The 22,607-nt window shown below is 43.9% G+C and overlaps 1 protein-coding gene across 6 annotated transcripts in view; it reads left to right on the top strand.

The window, feature by feature from the left end:
* The window catches only part of AK5 (adenylate kinase 5), a gene marked incomplete at both ends in the record, with an annotated part of 236,929 nt that overhangs the window by 204,761 nt on the left and 9,561 nt on the right, over positions 1-22,607 (top strand). For 2 of the 6 annotated variants that reach the window (XM_082863290.1, XM_082863289.1), the window contains 3 exons: positions 1,189-1,352; positions 3,809-3,925; positions 16,227-16,415. In XM_082863290.1, the coding sequence (XP_082719416.1) occupies positions 1,189-1,352; positions 3,809-3,925; positions 16,227-16,415 (470 nt within the window). Of the gene's footprint in view, positions 1-1,188; positions 1,353-3,808; positions 3,926-16,226; positions 16,420-22,607 lie in introns of all 6 variants that reach the window. The other 4 variants (XM_082863294.1, XM_082863291.1, XM_082863292.1 and 1 more) reach the window with 4 other exon arrangements.

The following is a 22,607-nucleotide window of genomic DNA, read 5'->3' as shown; positions in this document are numbered from 1 at the left end:
ACCAAAGGCAGCACATGATTCTGAACTTGATCCATCGGCTTCAGAGGACATTATTGAGATGACTGGGACAATTCCACTGGAATGTGAATGGGGTCTGAAGATGTAGTTATTTAGGAGGATGTGTTTGGTTCCTTGTCCGGAAGAAATGACATTAAAGTGTTCTGTAGCCATGAGGCATCATGCTGGCCGCTGATTCTTAAATGTTTCAGAAAGTTCGTTGTATTCATAACTCTTCTGTAGGTTTGTGTTTGAAAATGAAAACAATTTTTTTATTGAAATATAGTTGATTTACAATGTTGTGCTAGCTTCAGGTGCACAGCACAGTGATTCAGTTATATATTTATCTTCTCTTTTTCAGATTCTTTTCTCTTATAGGTTATTATAAAATATTGAGTATAGTTCCTTGTGCTATACAGTAGGTCCTTGTTGGTTATCTATTTTATATATAGTAGTGTGTATATGTTAATCCCCAACTCCTAATTTATCCCCCTCCTCTTGCCGCTTTGGTAACCATAAATTTGAAAACAATTTATTTTAAAAGTAATGGCTAGCGGGCTTCCCTGGTGGCGCAGTGGTTGAGAGTCTGCCTGCCGATGCAGGGGACACGGGTTCATGCCCTGGTCCGGGAAGATCCCACATGTTGCGGAGCAGCTAGGCCCGTGAGCCATGGCCACTGAGCCTGCACGTCCGGAGCCTGTGCTCCGCAATGGGAGAGGCCACAGCAGTGAGAGGCCCGCGTACCGCAAAAAAAAAAAAAAAAAAAAAAAAAGTAATGGCTAGCATTTGTTGAACATTCACGGTGTATCAGGCAGTGTGGTCCGTGCTTTGCACATGAGCGGATTCAGTGCCCCAGGAAACTTCTCTGACATGCATGTCTACCAAATTGGGATTGTGGACCCCTACTCTGCCCCCTGTAACAGCTGGAACTCCTCCCCACTAGACCACCTATAGTGACTGCTGTGTTTTGTCTACAACACCATCTGCCGTCCATGGACAGTAAGCTGTTGAGGGCAAGGTCTGTGTCCCATTCTCCACTGTATCCACAGCTCTGGACATGCTCCCAGTAAATCATCACTGTTCAGTCCATGCTGGTGGATGAAGCACTGAGGCCTGCTCACCATGGTGACTGTAGCCCAAAATGAGGCACCAGATTTGGGATGGATGTCTGATACACGACTTCTTTTCTAGGTGGCCCAGGCTCTGGCAAAGGCACACAGTGTGAAAAGCTGGTGGAAAAATATGGATTTACACATCTCTCGACTGGCAAGCTCCTGCGGAATGAGCTGTCATCAGAATCTGAAAGAAGCAAATTGATCAGAAACATCATGGAACGTGGAGAGCTGGTGCCCTCAGTAAGCAACAGCTGCCTTCTCTGGCTGGGGAGAGATTTGGGAGTGTTGCAATTAATCTAAGCTTCTGAAACAAAGAAACCCAAAAAGGACAATAGCTGTATTTCATTTCTTTCTTATGTAACAGTCCAGAGGTAGGCAGGAGGTCAGCAGCAGAGACCCATCTGCCAGACCAAGTTGTCCAGGCCCAGGTTCCTTCTGTCTTGTTGCTCTGCCAGCCCCTTGAATGTTACCTTGTTTCATATTTTCTTCTAATATGGGTCCCCGCTTTAGAGTTAAAATCTTCAAAGCAGAAGTGAGCTTGGTGCAGCAGAACTTAGAATTAGAACCCACTGGAAAATAAAAAACAACATTTTGGTCTAGCTCTGAGAGGTATAATGACATTAACTTGAAATTTGGTATCTTCCCTGTGTGGCTGAAGTAAAGAATATCCCTTTTGGGCTTCCCTGGTGGCGCAGTGGTTGAGAGTCTGCCTGCCGATGCAGGGGACACGGGTTCGTGCCTCGGTCCGGGTAGATCCCACATGCCGCAGAGCGGCTGGGCCCGTGAGCCATGACCGCTGAGACTGCGCGTCTGGAGCCTGTGCTCCGCAACGGGAGAGGCCACAACAGTGAGAGGCCCGTGTACCGCAAAATATATATATATATATATCCCTTTTATTTACCTTTTTTTGTTTGTTTTCAAGTCACTGTTCGTCTTTGAGAAGCTAGATGCCACTGGTATCAAAAAACATTCATCCCTTCCAGACTAGGTCCCACACTAGGCTCTGTAGTCAGGGCTTCTACAATGCAGCCCCTATTAGCTAACAGAGATTTATGCTTCCTCTTCAACGATCTACAGTCTGTTTCCCACCTGGAAGCCAGAATGGTCCTCATGAAAGAAAACAGACCATTGCAGATGACTCTCAGTGGGCCTCCTTCTGCCCACTCTTTTCCCCACACAGTTTACCCTTTTCACAGCAGCCAGAGTGATTTCTTGAAAACGTTTATCCCCTTCCCCAGAAGCTTCCAACAGCTCCTCACCACACTTAGAATGAAATCCAAAGTCCTTCCCGTGGCTCTGGACTCCAGCTTGCTCTCTGACGCTGTTTCCCCACCACTCTCACGTTTACTCTCAGCCAACCAGTCACTTCCTCATTGTTCCTCCCACAGGCCAGGCTGTTCCTTCCTCAGGGCCTTTGCACTTGCTCTTTCCTTAGCCAGAGCCCTCTTCCTTCATATATGCATATAGTTTGCGCCTTTATTTCATCCAGATCTCTACTTAAATATCACAATTTATCAAAGAGACCCTTGCTGAGCACCCCCTCTAAAATAGCACCTGTAACATTCTGCTTCTTCTGTCCTGCTTTAATTTCGCTCCTAGTAGTTCTCTCTAGCTGATTATTTCTATATATTTACTTGTTCGTCTATTATCTGTCTTTTTCACTAGAAGGTAAGCTTCATGCAGATTTAATTCGTTATTATCTAGGGATAGTTTCTGACCGCCCTTACGATGGCTGCATTCCTCAAGTCCCTGCCAAAAGTCAGAGGATGCCTGGGACCCAGAGAACACAAGGAATTCCCCCCAGTTTGGGCAGCTGGTGGCATTTTCCTACATCCATTCCTAAGCTTCCATGTATCCCTCCTTCCTTATTTTCCATGAGCGCAAGTTAAACCAAATTTTTTAACAGTGATATTGCTAGAAAGTGCTACTTCATAGCTACTGAAAGTCTCCTCAAGTCAGTGCGTGTCAAATTTTATAAAATAGTTACTGGAACAAATCAACAGTGAAGCACATTTTATACTGTGTTTTGTCTAGTTTTAAACTGGCATTAGGCCTAATTCAAGGAGTGCTACTGTATGAAATATAGCACTATATTTCACCTAATCTAAGGTGTCATTATTTTTAGACACCTCAGTAAAATATAACCAATAAAAATATACCGGTAAGAAAAAAAACGCTATTAAACTATGACCCAGCACTGACTGTAAGGTACCTACCAATTCCATAAACATTAAAATGGGAGGAGGGTGAGATTTGGAGTTGATGAAATACAGTATATTGCTGCCTGCTGTTAATCTTTTTGAAACTAATTTTTATTGGAGTATAGTTGCTTTACACTGCTGTGTTAGTTTCTGCTGTACAGCAAAGTGAATCAGTTATACATATACATATATCCCCTCTTTTTTAGTTTTCCTTCCCACTTAGGTCACCACAGAGCGTTGAGTAGAGTTCCCTGTGCTATACAGTGGGTTCTCATTAGTTATCTATTTTATACATATTAGTGTATAGATGTCAATCCCAGTCCCCCAGTTCACCCCACTCCCGTCCCCTTCCCTCCTTGGTATCCATAAGTTTGTTCTCAACATCTTCCTGTTATCTCTCTTCCTCCCGTGATGGGATGGCTCGGGAGAACTGTGCTGACTCCAGTGTTGTTCTGTGGAAGAGCTCGCGTCCTGACTGCTCTCCCTCTGCTCCAGGGCATCGTTCTGGAGCTCCTGAAGGAGGCCATGGTGGCCAACCTCAGAAACACCAAGGGTTTCCTGATTGATGGCTATCCTCAGGAAGTGAAGCAAGGGGAAGAGTTCGGACGTAGGGTGAGTGTTGTTATGGGGATCATAGCAGAAGAAAAGTAGGGGACATCATCGAGGCCGGGGGATAAATTTGAAGTCTATGCCTTCCTCAATTACATTAAATAAAACTTTCTATTACAAATGGCAGAAACTCACCATGCATGCCAAAAGAAGGGTGGAGGGTGGGAATGCTGGTGGTGGATTTATGGGTTCAAGTAACTAAAACTTCCAAGAGCAGCTCACACTTGGTTGGATCCACGTATTCAAATTTGTTCATCCGTGATCTGACGTTCTCCATCTCTTGGATATTCTTTCTTTGCGTCGGCCTCATTTTCTTCCTGTTACAGGCTTATATTCTACCATCTAAGTGATCTCACAGAAAAGTGTTTCTATTCTCCAGCAAAACACCCAGGATTTTCTTTCATTATCCTGGATTATCAGGTCCTGGGCTCATCACTGAACCAATCACTGTGGATATCCAGGAATATCCTGGTCCAGCCTGGAGGACCAGGGCAAGGATGGGAAGAAAGGAGGGAGAATGGGCACCACACCTGAACCATGAAAAGAAAGGCAAGGGAATTACCCAAAGAAAAATAGGATGCCCTTAGAAGAAGGCAAGGAGAAAGGTTGCTGGACAGGCAGAATCAGATATATGTACCCCTATGACCATCCCAGAATCAGATATATGTCCCACCCTCTTCACTAGGAGGCCACTCACAGGGGAACAGCAGGAAGTAAAAAATATTGTTCCATCATTTATTGAGCCTACTCTGGGCTAAGTCCTGGGCTACACACTTTACACACATTATCTCTAATTTTACAAAGTCCAAGGAAGAGGGAAACAATTGTCCTCATTTATTAAACAAAGATTCCAGAGCCTACAAGAATTAATATTTATATAGACATCTCTTTAGACTAGTTTTAAAAGCATTTTTATATATGTTATTTCATTTGATATATTTTTAATAACCTTTTAGATAGAGAGAGGAGGTATTTTCTTCATGGTAAAGGTGATGAGTTAAGCCCAGAGAGGTTACATGACTTGCCCACAGCCCCACAGCTAGTAAGTGCCAACTCACTGGTAAGTGACAACTACTGGTAGGACTAAGATTTGGGGGGCCCTATCTCCATCCATCTCTAACACTGCAACGTTGATTAGGGGTAATGGTACTTGTGTGTTCCCTGGGAGTTAGTTTGACCTCCTTCTGAGTCTCTGTTTTAATTAATTTCCTTAGATGGTATCTAAATACTTAAAGGACAGTTGCTCACCTTCCCTTGCATTTCCTATTTGCAACCAGAGTCAGAGAAGAAATTCCCTGGCGCAGTTGCCAAGGGTGGGCCCTAACCCCCGGGACTGACTTTCTGAATCTCAACTCAGGAGCCTTTATCAACAAGATGGGGGTAGGCAGGGGGAAATGGTTTTGTGTGGCAGCACCTGGGACTGTGGCAGTTCCAGGTGGTTCCTGATGGGCACTCATGTACCAGAAATCTAAACAGCCTTCTCCCACCAAACAAACCACTTTAGGAGCTCAGACTTTTACATAATCAACTACTTTTTTACAAAATGGAATTGGGAGGATTGTTCTAGTTTTTTAAAAAATGATGGTAATATTTTATCATGTTCTGTATATTTACAGAACATAAAATTTACCATCTTAACCGATTTTAAGTGTACACTTCAGTCATGTTAAGTGTATTCATATTGCTGTGCAACCAATCTCCAGAACTCTTTTCAATTTGCAAAACTGAAACTCTACACTTATTAAACTCCCCATTTCCCTGTCCCCCGCCCCCTGACAACCACTGTTCCACTTTCTGTCATTATGAATTGACTACTCTACGTACCTCACATAAGTGGAATCAGATTTGTCCTTTTGTCACTAGCTTATTTCATTTAGCATAATGTCCTCAAGGTTCATTCATGTTGTAGCATATGTTAAAATTTCCTTCCTTGTTAAAGATGAATAATATTTTGTTTATCCATTCATTCATCGATGGCCACTTGGGTTACTTCAACTTTTTGCCTATTGTAAATAATGGTGCTATGAATGTACATGTACAGATTGCTCTTCAAGACCCTGCTTTCAACTCTTTTGGGTATATACACAGAAGTGAAATTGCTAGATCATATGGTAATTCTATTTTTAATTTTTTGAGGAATCAATACATATGTATACATACTGCCAGCCATAGTGGCTGCACCATTTTACATTCCCGCCAGCAGTGCATAATGGTTTCAGTTTCTCTACATCCTCACCAACACTTATTGTCTGTTTTTTTGATAGTAACCATCCTAATGGGTGTGAAGTGGTATCTCATTGTGATTTGGGTTTGCATTTCCCTAATGATTAATGATGTTGAGCATCTTTTCATGTGCTTGTTGACCATTTGTATGTCTTTTTTGGAGAAATGTCTGTTCAAGTCTTTTGCCCATTTTTTAACCAGGTTATTTGTTTTTTGTTGTTGAATTGTAGGAGTCTGGGGTATGTTCTGGATTTTAACCCCCTATCAGATATATGATTTGCTAAGATTTTCTCCCATTACATAGGCTGCCTTTTTACTCTTGATTGTGTCCTTTGAGTCACAGAAGTTTTTAATTTTGATATAATCCAATTTATCTATTTTTGCTTTTGTTTCCTGTGCTTTTGGTATCATGTCCAAGAAATTATTATCAAATCCAGTGTCATGAAGTTTTTCCCCTGTTTTCTCTTAAGAATTTTGCAGTTTTCACTCTTACATTTAGGTCTTTAATCCATTTTGACCTAATTTTTGTAAGCAGTGTAATGTAAGGGTCCAACTCTATTCTTTGCATGGAGATCACCAGTTGTCCCAACACCACTGATTGAAAAGACTGTTTTTTCCCCATTGAGTGGTCTTGGACCCTTTTCAAAAATCATTTGACCGTGTATCCGAGAGTTCATTTTTGGGTTCTATATTATATTCCATTGGTCTAAGTTACTGACTTTATGCCAGTACCACACTGTTTTGATTGCTGTAGCTTTTTAATAGTTTTTTAAATCAGGAAGTAAGAGCCCTCCAACTTTGTTCTTTTTCAAGGTTGCTTTGGCTATTCAGGGTCCCTTGAGATTCCACATGAATTTTAGGGTGGATATTTCTATTTCTGCAACAACAACAAAAAAATGTCATTGGAACTTTGATAGGGATTGCATTAAATCTGTAGATCACTTTTGTAGTATTGACATCTTAACAATATTAAGTATTCCGCAGATTGTCTTACATTTTTGTTTATTTTGATCTTCCAGCCAGTGTCCAGGCTGTAAATAAGGTTCCTGGGGATACTCTTGAACTGAGGAACAAAGGCATCTTTCCTGCACCACCTCTGAATTAGGGCCTTTGCAAGTCCGAGGGTGAGGGGAGATCCAGAGAAGAGGAAGGGGTGGTCGGGGCCCTTTAGGGACTCCCTGCTTATTAGAAATTGGCAGTTGTGTGAACACGCCATTAAAACACAAGAGGGCAAAACCTTAAAAAAAAAAGAAAAACACACACACACACAAGGGAGATGAGCGCTCACTGCTGCCAGTCAGCAATGTTGATTGAGGTTCAGGCTTCAAGGTGGCAGCACCCCACCAGATTATCCCACACTTGACCTTGCCCGTGAACTTAAGGTCCGAGAGTACTGGCAGGGTCTCTGGGACAGTCCGGAAAGGTCATGAACTTGCTTGGAAGTGCTGGGGAAAATATCCTTTTCAATGTCTTTTTTTTTTTTAAATTAATTAATTTATTTATTTATGGCTGTGTTGGGTCTTCGTTTACTGTGCAAGGGCTTTCTCCAGTTGTGGCAAGTGGGGGCCACTCTTCATCGCATGCACAGGCTCAGCAATTATGGCTCACGGGCCCAGTCGCTCCGCGGCATGTGGGATCCTCCTGGACCAGGGCTCGAACCCGTGTCCCCCGCATTGGCAGGTGGACTCTCAACCACTGCACCACCAGGGAAGCCCAATGTCTTTTTTTTTTAATTGCTCTCAGTGGTAGTAGAATATTCTTTGAAACCCCCAAATGGCCAAGTGTGATAAATAAGGTGTAGGGTAAAGAGAAACATCTTTTTTGTCAACTACTGTGTGCAAACAACCACAAAATTACGATCTTTGTTCTCCTTTGGGAACTTTTTAAACTGGGTCTGAAGGCAAATATCTGAATTTAGGCCTATGGGGTCCGAACTGTTTGCAGCAGTGACAGCACTGTTGCACTCATGCAGAGCCTCCCACGGTGACATCTTTAAAGCGCATCACTTATGCTGTCTGGAGTCGAAAAAGCTGGATGTTCACCTTGGTCATAGATTAGTGTGACCCTGGGCATGTCACTCAACTTCAGATTCCTCCTCTGTAAAACAGAGAAAATAATGTAGCTGCCAAATCCTACTTAGAGGGTTTTGTGAGCATCAAATGATGTAACACACATAAATGTGTTTCCTAAGCTATAAAAGGTTATAAAATATTATCTACTTTAGGGTCACCCATTTTTCAATCACATTTCATTCAAGCCCATAAATTCCTGCTCCGTCATGCCTTCCTCCTTTGCTTATAACCCAGGATGGGTGAGTTCAGGACTCTAGATGGCCAACCAGTCTATCCCTGGCCTTTGAGTAAATATGAATTCAAATCATCCATACGATCTTCCTGAAGTAAAGCAAAACTTCCTTCCCCGCTGTGGGTCCCATTCAGACAGGTTTTAGAAAGTGTCAGATAAGAGGCTTAACTAGAACTTTGGAGTGAGAAAGAGTCATCAACATGATGACTGGATAGTTTCAACCAATGCTAAAATTCATGATGCACTTCCAAAAATATGCAAGTGCCCCTTTCATTTATGAACCGGCGACCTTCAAGTGAGATGTCTACGAAGACAGTCTTTTGCATTCTGCTGGAAGGAATTTGCAAAGATCAAGCGTGATCTTGATTTGTCCCTGGGTACAACAATTTAGAAGATTCTAATATCAGTTTGGCTTGTGTGCAAGAGAACACATCCAGCCCTCCAAAATAAGCACTGCTTTAAACCTGACCAGAACAACAAAGATGCGACAAACACGGAACAGCCGCTGTTGATTCATTTATGCCCTGAAGGGACTCAATCATTTGTACAGCCCCGTCCAAATTACAGGCAAGCATTTCATTTGAAATTTGGCAAAGACAAATACAGATGTATGATTTTCCCCAGAGATTCAGAGTAATAAACCTGGCTGAAAGCACAGTGAGTGTTTTTTGTGTACCTGTCAGGCCTGCGACTCTGTTTGAAGCCCATTCAGGCCTACGGGTGGTTTTCCAGCCCATAGATGCCTCACCAGCCCTTCTGTATCACAGAGACTGATGTGTGTCTGATGCTTGGGACCATCTATGGCTGAAAAAAGTCCCGTTCAGTTAGTTAGGCTGATGTTTTTGCATACTACAGCTGATTGCTCTGAGAGGCAGGTCCTTTGAGGATCTGCTTGGCTACCATACACAACACCACTAAAGACCAGGTGCAAGCTCATGTCCACAGCTTAGGGGTAAGTCTGTATGTGCTTTCTCTATGACCACCCTATCTTCTGTTCCCAAGCCTACTTTTCCCCCCATCGAATTAATGATCTGTGCCTTCAGTATCCAACATAGTGTGCTAAGGAAGGGAAGGTTGTCACTCTGTGTGTGTGTGTGTGTGTGAGAGAGAGAGAGAGAGAGAGAGAGAGAAGGAATATGAAGGAGGAGTTGGGGTTTCTAACCACCATCCCCAGCTCCCACCCCATTTGTGAACCCCTGGTTATAGTCACTTCGTGGCACAGGCCTGTATTTAGAGCCTGGCTTTATAAGTCCAAGACAAGTCATTTGATTCTACAGAGTTCAATTTCCTCTTCTATAAAATATAGGTGGAAAATAGCTACCTCCAGCCATTAAAAAAAAAAAAAAGAAAGAAATCTTGTCATTTGCAACAACATAGATGGATCTAGAGGGTATTTTGCTGAGTGAAATGAGTCAGATAAAGAAAGACAAATACCTCATGATCTACTTATATGTGGAATCTAAAAAACCAACCAAACAAAAACAGACTCATAGATACAGAGAACCAACAGGTGGTTGCCAGAAGGGAGGGGGTGGGGAGTGGGCAAAATAAGTGAGGAGGATTGAGATGTACAAACCTCCAGTTGTCTAGTAAATAAGTCACGGATATAACACACAGCATAGGGAATATGGTCAGTCATATCGTAATAACTTTGTATGAGGACAGATGGTAACTAGACTCATCATGGTGATCATTTCATAATGTATGCGAGTGTTAAAGCATTACGTAGTACACCTGAAAGGAACATAATATTGTGTGTCAACTATATTTCAGTTAAAAAAAGAAAAAATTGCTACCTCAGTGCTTGTTGGGAGGATTGGCTGAAATCCTTGAAATGTGCCTTATATATGTATAAGCCTGCGTATGATGTTCAATACATTGTTATGGTTTTTTTTCAAAATTATGTATATTTTTCCTGATTATAGAAGTAGGAATTATATAGATATGAGACAATACAGGAAAATGTAAAACAAAGACTAACCAACCACCCAGAGATAACACTCTGATGTCTGTTCTTCCGGTCTTGGTTGTACCTATCTTCATGCAGTTAAAATCGTACAGGATACATAACTGTCTGAATAATAGCTGTTATTTTTTGAGCACTTAAAATGTGCCCGGAACTGAACTAGATGCTTTACCCATGTCATCGTATTAATCTTTACAGTCCTATTCAGGATTGTATTAATTGTATTAATCTTTACAATCCTATTCAGTAGGTATTATTATAGTTTATTTTCATCTCAAGGAGGGTGTGTGCTTAGCCTGACTCCCTGGTGTGAAATGGAAACGCTTTCCTGTGTTAACCCAACATTTCAGCAGCCAAGCTAAACACACGTTAACAGAAGTGAAATGCACGGGTTTGCTCTTGCCTTTTCCTCCCAGAAGCTTCTTAGCTGAAATTCTGCCCTTAGCCTGACTATGCAGATGAGTTTCCCAGATGTGTGGATAATGACAGTGTATCGCTCTGCCTGGTTGCTCTGAACTGTCTCGTAACACTGTTCATCTATAGAATCAGTGGTTCTGTTTATAAGTGCATTCTAATCTTTGGAATGAACACTTAGCAGGAAAAAAAAAAAGTTATGAGTCTGGCCAAGGAACTTTCTAGTTGGTGTGTCCTAGTGGTTTGGAATTGTGGCAAGCCTTGGGACCACCTTGGGATTTTCCACTTGAGATTTTCCACTCTCTTCTTCCAACTTCCGGTTCATTGCAGAACTTTTGAGCTATGTAATGGCAGCACCAGGGCAGACGTTACGGTGGCGATGGGGTGGTATTATTATTATTAGGGTTGTGTGTTCAGCAATGCTGAAATGACCCCATCACCCCTCCTCTACTGAGGTTCCCCAAGGGGATAAAGCTCAGGAGTGAGAGCAAATGGGAAATAGGCCTGTGGCTCTGTTGTTAGCCGGTCCTTCCCTCCCAGTGCAGTGAGGCTGGTAGACGCGCTGGAGTGTACGACTTAGGCTAAAAGCACGGGTGGGGCCTCTGACTCTTTCTAAATTCAAATCTGACCAATAGGGGCTTTTACGAAGTGCAAAGGGATGAAAATGAATCTTGCCAGGCCCACATTAAATAACATTATCTCACATTTATGCAGTGCTTGAAATGGGCCATGTATTAACTCATTTAATCCTCGGCAGCCGTCCTATGAGGCAGAAACTCTTGTCATCCTCATTTAAAATGAGGCAACTGAGGCACCCAGAGAGAACAAGAAAGCTGGTACTCTGAACCGTCGAAAGTTCCTGAATGGCAGGACCCTGCCCACTGGTAATATGGCCTAACCCGTGTCCTGACTTAATCAGAAGAAAACTAAAGTGGGGGGCAGAGGAGAGCAGGGAAAATGCCTCCTACTGCTCCACCTGCTGGAATTCTCCAGGCAAAGCCATCATCACAAGTCAGCTGACACCCTCATCCTGGCGGGCTGCTCTCAGCTGGAGTGACTGCTGATCCCAACTAGATCCCCAGAGGCAGCGAAAGCAAGTTTCCGCAAAATAAAACTAAATGGCCTCTGACACCGTCCACTTCTTTTCCTACTACCCCACCCTCCTCTCCTGGCTCCACTTGGCCCACCAGGCATCTGGCCTGAGTCCCATTCTGAAGGCTCTGGCACCCTCCACTAGGGTGAAGTCACCAGGCTTTGGAGTTCCGTGCAGCTGGCTCAGGACTGTCACTAACTAGTCCTCAGTGATTTGGGGCCAGTTAACCTCTGTGGGCCTCCATTTGCTCCCCACAGCAGTTAGAGCGATGGCACAGTGCGCCCGCTGCTGAAATGTTCTTACATGTCTCAATGCCCTCCCAAGGGCACTTGTGCTCTAATAAGGGTCCCCTGAATACCCAAAGGCCATGAAGAGCCCAGCACTGCAGTGGCAGAATTCCAGGGAGCCAGCAGGGGAGTGCTGGGGACATGGAGCTGTCCCCAAGTCTCTGTGACTCATCCAGACAAGGACAGAGTTCTCTGTTCTCCCCTCCACGGGATGTTAGAGCAGGGTCCCCAGCCCCCAGGATGCAGACTGGTATGGGTCCTCAACCTCTTAGGAACCGGGCCACACAGCAGGAGGTGAGTGGCGGGTGAGTGAGCGAAGCTTCATCTGCCTCTCCCCATCGCCCCCCATGGCTCCCCGTCGCTCTTATTACCGCCTAAACCATCCCCCTCCCTCCGCCCCACGTGTCTGTGGAAAAATTGTCTTCCACGAATGCATCCCTGGTGCCAAAAAGGTTGGGGACCGCTGTGTTAGAGGCTAACCATGGTCCAGGGAAAAAAGGCAGAGCTACTCCAAGGGACTTTCTAAAGAAATATATCAAAGCGTTTTGAAAAATGATTGAATGGTATTTCACTCAAACATTTCAAAAACTTGTAGGTGTTAAAAGCATCAGTCGAAGAAATGACCTCTGAAGCCATGAAAGGACATGGAAGAAACTTAAACGCATATTGCTAAGTGAAAGAAGCCAGCCTGAAAAGGCTACACACTGGATGAGTTCAACACTATGATATTCTGGGAAAGGCAATTCTATAGAAACAGTAAAAAAAAATGATCAGTAGTTGCCAGGGTTAGGGAAGAGAGAGAGGGAGGAATGGATAGGAAGAGCACAGGAGATTTTCAGAGGGGTGAAAGTATTACGTATTATGCTATAATGGTGGACCATGACATGATGCAACTGTCAAAACCCATAGAATGTACAACACAAAGGATGAACTTTAATGTCAACTATGGACTTCAGTTAATGCTTCAGTATTGTTTCATTAATTGTAACAAATGTACCACCCTAAAGACATCATAGGGGAAACCAGGGGAGGGGAATTATATGGTAACTTTCTGTACTATCTGCTCAATTTTCCCGTAAACCTAAAACTTAAAATCTATTAATTAAAAAAAAAAAGAATCAGTGGTACAGGCCACTTCCAAATGGAATGGCTGCTTGACAGCTTTCTTTGTAGGAAGGGAGTGCTGACTCCAGGAGAAAGAGGTTAGGTCAAACCCCAATCTTGGCAGGAGAGCAGCTTCTCAAGGTATTATTTTGTGAAGAATCACCTGGGGATCTTCTTAAAATCCAGAGTCAGCAGGTCGAGGATGGTGCCTGAGCATCTGCATTTCTAACAAGCTCCCAGATGAAGCCTGTGCGGCTGGTTCACAGCCCATACTTTGAGAATCAAGGTGGAAGCTCCCTCTCTGTCCTGCACTTATTTCGGTTCATTTACTGCCAGCTCCTGCTCAGACACACATTATCTCTGTTTGTACCTAAATGAGTCCCTGAATTGTCATCCGTGTCCTCACAAGTGCCCTGAAAACCGCCACAGTAAGAAAACTCGCCTAGTATCCAAACACAACCCCGACCGGAAACTGCTCCAGGAGCCAAACTCTGTAACTGAGCCCTAGGCTGCCTCCCAAGCTCGCCCTCTGCTGGTGGACAAGGGTCATTGTCTTCTAAACTTTCACCCGGCTTTCTTACTGCTCAAATGCTCTTTTTTTTTTTTTCTTTCAATTAATAAAGACAGAAGAGTTAGATGACATGTTCCAGAGGCTTATTTCACTCTTCTAGATTTTGGAGAATTTTTCCACTTTGTTTCTTAAAGTACATCCTTCAGAGGGGGTAGATAAATCATTGAACAGCACTTACTGACAACTTAACGGCTCTGCGTGTTGTCGTAAAGTCCTCCCCTACCCTGACTTTGTTCCCATCCCTCCCAGGCGCTTTCCACAGTGGGGCGGTAAACTTTCGTTTACATTGCAAGATCAGAAGAGAGCAACAATTTCTTTTGATCCAGGGTTGAGATTGGTAGTGGAGGCAAGGTTGGTATCCTCCAGAGAGAGACATCATGAGCAAAAGAACACTTTAAGGGAAGGATGGGGAGATAGGGAGAGACACACTACCGATCATACACTATCACTCATTCAGGAAAACATTTCTTTGTTACCTACTATATACAAGACTTGGGATCAGGAGCTGAGCATTCCTAACGCCTACACACAAAGAGATCATAGCCCAATACGGGACATAACATAGTGACTGATACTTACCAAGTGTTTCCATGTGCCAAGCAATCTACTTACATTACCTTATTTAATTGTATTTAATCCTCACAGCAATTCTGTGATCATCCTCATTGAACAAATGAGAAAGTTGGGGGTGCAGAGAAATTGAGTGACACCTTTAGTTAATGATGAAGTCAGGTAACTTAAAGAAACAATTTGTTATTTTCTCTCATAGGTTCTGGGGGTTGATGGGCTCAGCTGGCTGGTTCTCGCTTGAGGTCCTTTATTCAACTGCAGTCAGATAGTTGGTAAGGCTGAGTAGACATGTCTGGAGCAGGGGCTGGGATGTCTACAACAGCCAAGGTCTGGTCAGGCATCTCTGTCCACATGGCCTCTCTGTGTGGCTAGCTTGGGCTTCCTCCCAGCCTAGCAGTCAGAGTCACTGGACATCTTAGATGGCAGTTGACCAGGCAGGAACTGCAAAACTTCTTATGATCTTGCTTCTAAAAGCATGTGGCTTTACAATAGCCAGGACATGGAAGCAACCTAAGTGTCCATAGACAGATGAATGGATAAAGAAGATGTGGCACATATATACAATGGAATATTACTCAGCCATAAAGAGAAGCGAAACTGAGTTATTTGTAGTGAGGTGGATGGACCTAGAGACTGTCATACAGAGTGAAGTAAGTCAGAAAGAGAAAAACAAATACTGTATGCTAACACATATTTGGAATCTAAAAAAAAAAAATGGTCATGAAGAACCTAGGGGCAAAATGGGAAAAAATATGCAGACCTACTAGAGAATGGACTTGAGGACACAGGGAGGGGGAAGGGTAAGCTGGGAAGAAGTGAGAGAGTGGCATGGACTTATATACACTACCAAATATAAAATAGATAGCTAGTGGGAAGCAGCCACATAGCACAGGGAGATCAGCTTGGTGCTTTGTGACCACCTAGAGGGGTGGGAGAGGGAGGGTGGGCGGGAGATGCAAGAGGGAGGAGATATGGGGATATATGTATATGTATAGCTGATTCACTCTTGTTATACAGCAGAAACTAACACACCATTGTAAAGCAATTATACTCCAATAAAGGTGTTAAAAATTAATAAATAAATAATAAAAGCATGTGGCATCATTTCCACCATGTTCTGTTGGTCAGTTACAGTTCAGCTCAGATTCAAGGAGGTAGAGGAATGGGCTCTATGTCTCAATGGGGGGAAGAGCTTAAAGTACATGAAGGTAATGAATCAATGAAGACCATCTTGGAGACAAGTCACCACACCAGGATTTGACCCTCAGCTGCCTGACTCGAACCTTTGTGTGCTCAACCATTATGCTGTACTGACCACCACGTAGTACAGACACAGCCACATTGTGCTCCTGGTGGCTCATGTAAGATATAGTAGTGGACAAAGAAAGAGGTGATTAGCTTGTCTCAGTAGGTCAGGCAGGGCTCCCAGCAGGAAACACCACACACACACACACACACACACACACACACACACACACACACACCCCTCCCCTTAGTGTGGAGGACAGATTGTGACTGCATTGGGTAGCATTCTATACAATTCCTGCATTACATGAGGTGACCTAAAAGCTGAGGACAAGAGACAGCTCTGAGGCAGCCTGTGGAAAGCCGCTGATGTGGAAATAAGGAGCCGTGATGTCCTGTCCCAACTCTGCCACAGTGTAGGTCTGGGACCCTGAGGAAGCAGAAGTAAAGAACTAGGGATCCCAGGTCTTTCCAGAACCTCGCTGAATGGAATTTCTGAGCATGTTGTGCCCCCTCCCCATCCCCAGATTGGAGACCCTCGCTTGGTGATCTGTATGGACTGCTCGGCAGACACCATGACCAACCGCCTTCTCCAGAGGAGTGGGGGCAGCCCGCACGCGGACGACAGAACCGCTATCACCAAGCGCCTTGAGACCTACTACCGGGCCTCCATCCCCATGGTCGCCTACTATGAGACAAAAACACAGCTACGTAAGGTGAGTCACCTCACAGCCCCCCAAAATGAACCAGCCACCCATTTTTTATTCAAAAAAAAGAGAAAAAAATAGGAAATTTCGGTTAAGGGATCTTGGAATTAGAACTGCATATAGCTGCACAATTTGGGCCAAAATATGGGTCCCTTACTCTCTTCACTTTTTTTTTTTTTTTTTTTTTTTTTTTTGTGGTACGCGGGCCTCTCACTGTTGTGGCCTCTCCCGTTGCTGAGCACAGGCTCCGGACGCGCAGGCTCAGCGGCCATGGCTCACGGGCCCAGCCGCTCTGTGACATGTGGGATCTTCCCGCACAAGGGCACGAACCCGTGTTCCCTGCATCGGCAGGCGGACTCTCAACCACTGCGCCACCAGGGAAGCCCTCTCTTCACTTTTGTATGTCATCATATGGACCATGAAAAGCTGGCTATACAATGTTCATAGATGCCATTATGGTTGCTGGAAACCAGTCCTATTTCCAAGAAAGAGGGAGAGAGGGAAGGAGGGAGGGACGGGGGGAGGGAGGGAGGGAGGGAGAGGGGAGGGGGAGGGGAGAGGGAGGGAGGGAGGCATGGATGAGGCATAAGTTCTGCCTCCCAGACCTCAGCTGCACAGGAGGATCCAGAAGGTCTCGTCTAGATCTAAAATTCAACAACTTTGCATTTCTAGAGTTTTGCCTAGTTCATAATTGGCCCTTGGCTGCCTCAGTTTCTTGCAATGACTAGTGTTATTGGGAGAAGCAGCATATGGGGCCAGGAGAGCAGATGAGGTGAAACGATGAGGAAATGGGTGGTGTCAACTCAATGATCATGAGCGCTAATCCATGCTGAGTCCCTGTTAAGTTCATGAATTTGGGAAAACTACCCAATCCCCATTCATTCACTCATTTAATAACTATGTATCAAGCACCTCCTATGGACCATCCACTGCCCTGGTGGTTTGGATGCAGGTGATAAGATGCGGTTCTTGCCTGCTAGAACCTTGGGTTTAGTAGGGGAGAGAGACACACCTGGGGGTCACAATATGGGGTGAAAGCAAGCACAGAGTGAGTTCCAAGGGCCCTTTAACCTGGTCTGAGGGGAGACAGAAGGCACTGAGGAAGCTCACCAGAGGAGAACTAAGCTGAGCCCGAGGTGCAGGTGCCGTACGGGGAGCAGAGCACCTCACACAGAACCTCACACAGAAAGAGCTTGGCTGTGACATATAGTGCCAAGGAAACAAGTGACAAGAGGTGGAGGTGGAGAGGCAAGCAAGGACCAGATCAAGATGAACCTATCATAAGAGCCAATAATTATCCTGAGGATGATGATGCGAACTACCAAAGGGGACAGACATAGTCAGGGCTTCCATTTAGAAAGCTCCCTCCATCAGCCTTGTGGAGCATGGGTCCCAAGAAGGTCAGGCCAGGAGACCACTGGGAGGCTGGGGAGTACGCAGGAACCAAACCCTGAGGACCCAATGCAGAGGAGAGAGAGTGAACAGCTACTATCTGCTTTTCCCAGGAAGTTACAAGGAGACATGAGTCAATCAATAACAAACTTGTCTCGGAGACAGCTACATGATCCATTCCTTGGGGAAAACCACTGATAATGAATTCTTATCTTCTGAGCCTGTTAATGGTCCATTTTCCAGACTCCTACGAACTTAGCCCTGTGTCGAATCTGAAAGGTGCTCCATGATTTAACTCAGAGGTGTCATGTATGTGACATGAGAGCTATCATCCCCGCCTTCTGCACCCACAGCAGGCACTGCTACAGCATCGTGGTGCTTTCCTCAAGACCCAGACGTGGCCTCATGATGTTGTTAGCACAGCGCACCAGGCAGCTACTTCCAACTGCTAGGACTTGATGAGCAAGACGAATCCTATTTGCTGTACTTCATGTAACCTCCGGTTGCTACATAAAACAAAGACCTAGATGTTTAGAAACAAGCAAACAAAAAGTGCACTATGTAAGAGCAGGGTCTTAAGAATTCAGAATTCAGGTGGCAGAGGCCTTTCCAGGATTGGTGATTTCCACCCTTCGTGCCGCCTAGAACACACATGGAAATTACCTTCCACTTTCAAGATTTGCAGAGGTGAGAAAAGTCCCTAAGTAATTCAGAGTCAGAAAAGCCCTTCTACCTCTATACTGTATTATTCCAACCTAAATTCTACACACTCACAAACGATTGGCACGTGCATGCGGGGGTAAGCAAGTTCTCAGACAAAGCTGATTTCTGGAATCCTCCTTAGAAATTTAATATCTAAGTTAATGGGAAAGGGAGTTTCCCGTCCCACGTGGCTCATCTCTGCAGCTCCACCCCACCCCCCATTTTGGAGATGCTGGCTGTTGGGTCTGTGGTGAGGTAACATGTATGATCCACTTGGCAAATTTTTTTTTTTTTTTTTTTTTTTTTTTTGCTGTACGTTGGCCTCTCACTGTTGTGGCCTCTCCCGCTGCGGAGCACAGGCTCCGGATGCGCAGGCTCAGCGGCCATGGCTCACGGGCCCAGCCGCTCCGCGGCACGTGGGATCCTCCCAGACCGGGGCACGAACCCGTGTTCCCTGCATCAGCAGGCGGACTCTCAACCACTGCGCCACCAGGGAAGCCCAAGAAATTTTCTTAAACTAGATGGGGCTGGTGAATGCACTTCAAGATGCAAGTGAGATGAATCAGTAGCTAGTGAGATTTCTTTAGGAATTAGAGCTGCCCAGTGGTCCAGCCCAGAAACACAGGACCCTCCAAAAGCACTTCCCTCAGACCTGTGTTGCCCAGTTATGCTTACGGTCGATCCATCCCCTGACACATTTACTGCCTAATGATAATCAGCCCTTTTGGCCTCCAACTAGCTAGAAAAGTGCAATGAAATTTCAAACAAAAGTAATAAAAAAAGCAAAGCAAAACTTATATAGCCACTGCCTTATTCTTTGTCTTTGTTATGCCATCATCATACAATAAAGTTAGAAATTCTTGTAACATAAACCAAGGGATAGAAGTATATGTGATCCAAATGGATCCCCTGACCTTCCGTTTTCCTCTCTCACAACGCCAGCTTTGCGCTGCATCTAAGAAAGAATTAGAACTTTCATCCATGTCACTCCATTCCTCCTTGCACTCAGGGCAGACATCATTCGTCAGCTGTGGTACTTACCTTCCTACCCAGTCTGGATGCCTCAGAAACTCTCAACACAGCAATACAGGTAGTCACACACAACTCACTAGAGTTGACCTGTAAGAGAAAGCTTTTTTCACCTTGAGGGAGAGAATTTATTATTGAAGAAATAATTGAAATGTAGCATTTTGAAGTGAACAGCACAATAATTGTCCAGAGGTTGCCTGCTAGAGAGAATACTGGCCTGGGCATAAGAAAACCCAAGCCACAGTGGTGTGAATGAGCTTTGGGAACTTGGTGAGTCATTTCACAGCTAAACCTCTCAGCAGAATAAAATGGATGGACAGAATGGGATCTCCTGGAATACCCTAGGTCTGTCACTCCATGCTTCTCAGGGAAAAAAAACAAAAAACATAAAACATATCTTTGTAATCATAAAAGTAACACAGACTTGTTTTAGAAAATATAGAAAACTAGGTAGTCCCATCACTCAGAGGCAAACATTCTGGATTATTTCCTTCAAATATTTTGGCTATGAATTTTTAAAGCATGATGGTGACCACAGGTATATTCATGAGGTTGTAGGTAAGAGGCACCAACCCTAGCCGGCCTGACCTGAAACACGGAGCTTACTTGTAAGGTTATGTGAACCGAGGCTGAAATGCAGCAGGTCCAGGAAGCCCGTGGGACCAGGCTTCCCTATGCTCTTCACACCTGTCTTTCCCTCCTTCTCTCTCTCATCTTGATTTTTCTCTTTCTCTGGCCCAGAAGCTAGAATATGGCAAACGTGCAGCTTCCATGTTCATGTTACCACAACAGCTCCAAATTCCAGAGAGAAGTATTCTGACTGGCCTTGTTTTGCTCCAGTCCCTGGTCCTATCAGCTATGGCCAGGCAGGCGGGGTCACGTGGGGCTTTTTTTCACTTGTTGTGGCTGTTCTATTGAGCGCATAGCACGTGTGGAGACACAGCAATAAACAAGACAAAGTCCCTCACTGAAAAGAGAAGAGCAGTAGACAAGGAAGTAAAATAATTGCTAATAGGATTAGCTCTATGAATAAGACAAAACAGAGTGACTTGTTAGGCGTGGGGACTTTAGACAGGTGCTTGGAAAGTCTCTAAGGAGGTAGCATTTGAATGAAGACCTGACTAATAAAAACATGGTTGCATGGTTGCCTGGGACTCTTCCCTAAAAACTGAGGGGAGAACAAGGAATTTCCAGAAGAGAAGATCTTGTGAACTGGGAGAAATTCCAGAAATAGCTTCCTCAAGTGGCATGTACAGAAGTGTATAAATTGATATTTAAAACCTCTCCTTTTGCTAAGGATAAAAGTATCAACTACTTTAAAAAAAGAAACTAGAAAATTTAAGAGCATAAAGATAAAAATTATCCAGAAATCTTCAACCCAAAGATAACAATTAATGAACATTTTGATATATTTTCTTACATTTGTGTTACTTCATTTTTTTAAAATAAATTTATTTATTTTTGGCTGCTTTGTTTCTTCGTTGCTGTGCAAGCTGTGCGTGGCTTTCCTTAGTTGCAGTGAGCAGGGGCTACTCTTCGTTGTGGTGCGCAGGCTTCTCATGGCGGTGGCTTCTCTTGTTGCAGAGCATGGGCTCTAGGCGCGCGGGCTTCAGTAGTTGTGGCACACGGGCTCATAGTTGTGGTTCGTGGGCTCTAGAGCATAGGCTCAGTAGTTGTGCTGCACAGGCTTAGTTGCTCCACGGCATGTGGGATCTTCCCGAACCAGGGCTCGAACCTGTGTCCCCTGCATTGGCAGGTGGATTCTTAACCACTGCGCCACCAGCGAGGCCCTCTTGATTTTTTAATATACTTTTTGCTCATGGCATCATAAGCCCAGAAATAACCCCAGGCCATAGAGGAAGTGGTCCTGGTAACAGATGATATCCATCCCTGGGTTATTTATTAGTCTTAATCAATTTAAAACATAAAAAGAGAGGCCAATGACTCATTAAACATGCATTCAACAGATGCAGAAAATCCAGTTCCTTGGCAACTTGGCTTTTGTAAAGGAGAAAATAAGTTATTCGTTCAACAGTTCTTCTGCTGCAGTGTCCCAACTTCATAAATAGCTTAGTCATTTTTAGTAAGTCCCAAAATACAGCTGTACCCATTTATTGTTCTGGGTAGTCATCCAACCTGGCAGGAGACTTCCTGTGAACTGAGGGATCAAGAATGAGAAATGTAGTTGCTGCAACTTCCATGAAAGGAGTGGAAGCAGAAGGCAGCATCGAATCAAATTTTACCCCTTGGATGCAAAAGCCACTTGATAGCCCTTAGCCAAGTGCATTCCTAAGATAGGAGTCTAGCACAAGGCAAGGAAAAACTCAGATTACTTTTATACCTTGAATTCTCTGTACTCAAATTCTTCTTTCAGTTGGCTAAAATAACTCTTGACCTAATTTTTAGTTCAATCTCTCCACGAATACCTGAGAATGTCACTATGGTGGTTTGTTACACAAATAACCGTTTCACTGTATATAAAATTTAGGTCACAGTATTTCTCTATGGCAAGTCAGTAAACGTTGCCCCATTGTTTTGAAGCATTTAGTGTGCTGGAAGAAAGGCAAAAACAAATTTGGAAGTAAACTTTTTTCAACTAGCATCTTTAAAGAAAAAATTTTAATGTTTTTCCGTGTAATTTAAAACTGGAGTCCAGATATAGGTCTGCTTTTCACTGATTTTCAATGGCATGACAGTTTTTTTTAACTCAGGAACGTTTGCTATATTTTTTATGTACCGCTGTTCCCTGTTTTTCTCAAGAACACGTAACTCTCTTCCTTCTACCCTAGTGCCATCCAATGGAAATTAAATGTGAGCCGTATGTGTAATTTTAAATTTTCTAGTAGCCACAATATAACGTTAGTTTCAGGTGTACAACATAGTGATTTGAAATTCAAATACATTACAAAATGATCACCATAATGAATCTAGTGACCATCTGTCCCCTTACCAAGTTACTACAGTATTGTTGACCATATTCCTTAGGCTGTATATCACATCCCCATGACTTATCTATTTTATAACTGGAAGTGTGTACCTCTTAATCTCTTTCACCAATTTGGGCCAACCTCCCGAAAC

This window comes from Leucopleurus acutus, assembly GCF_964270905.1.
Source record: "Leucopleurus acutus genome assembly, chromosome: 2".
NCBI classification, from domain to species: domain Eukaryota; kingdom Metazoa; phylum Chordata; class Mammalia; order Artiodactyla; family Delphinidae; genus Leucopleurus; species Leucopleurus acutus.
The sequence above is the reverse complement of the archived record's forward strand: the minus strand, read 5'-3'. Positions and strand labels throughout refer to the sequence as shown.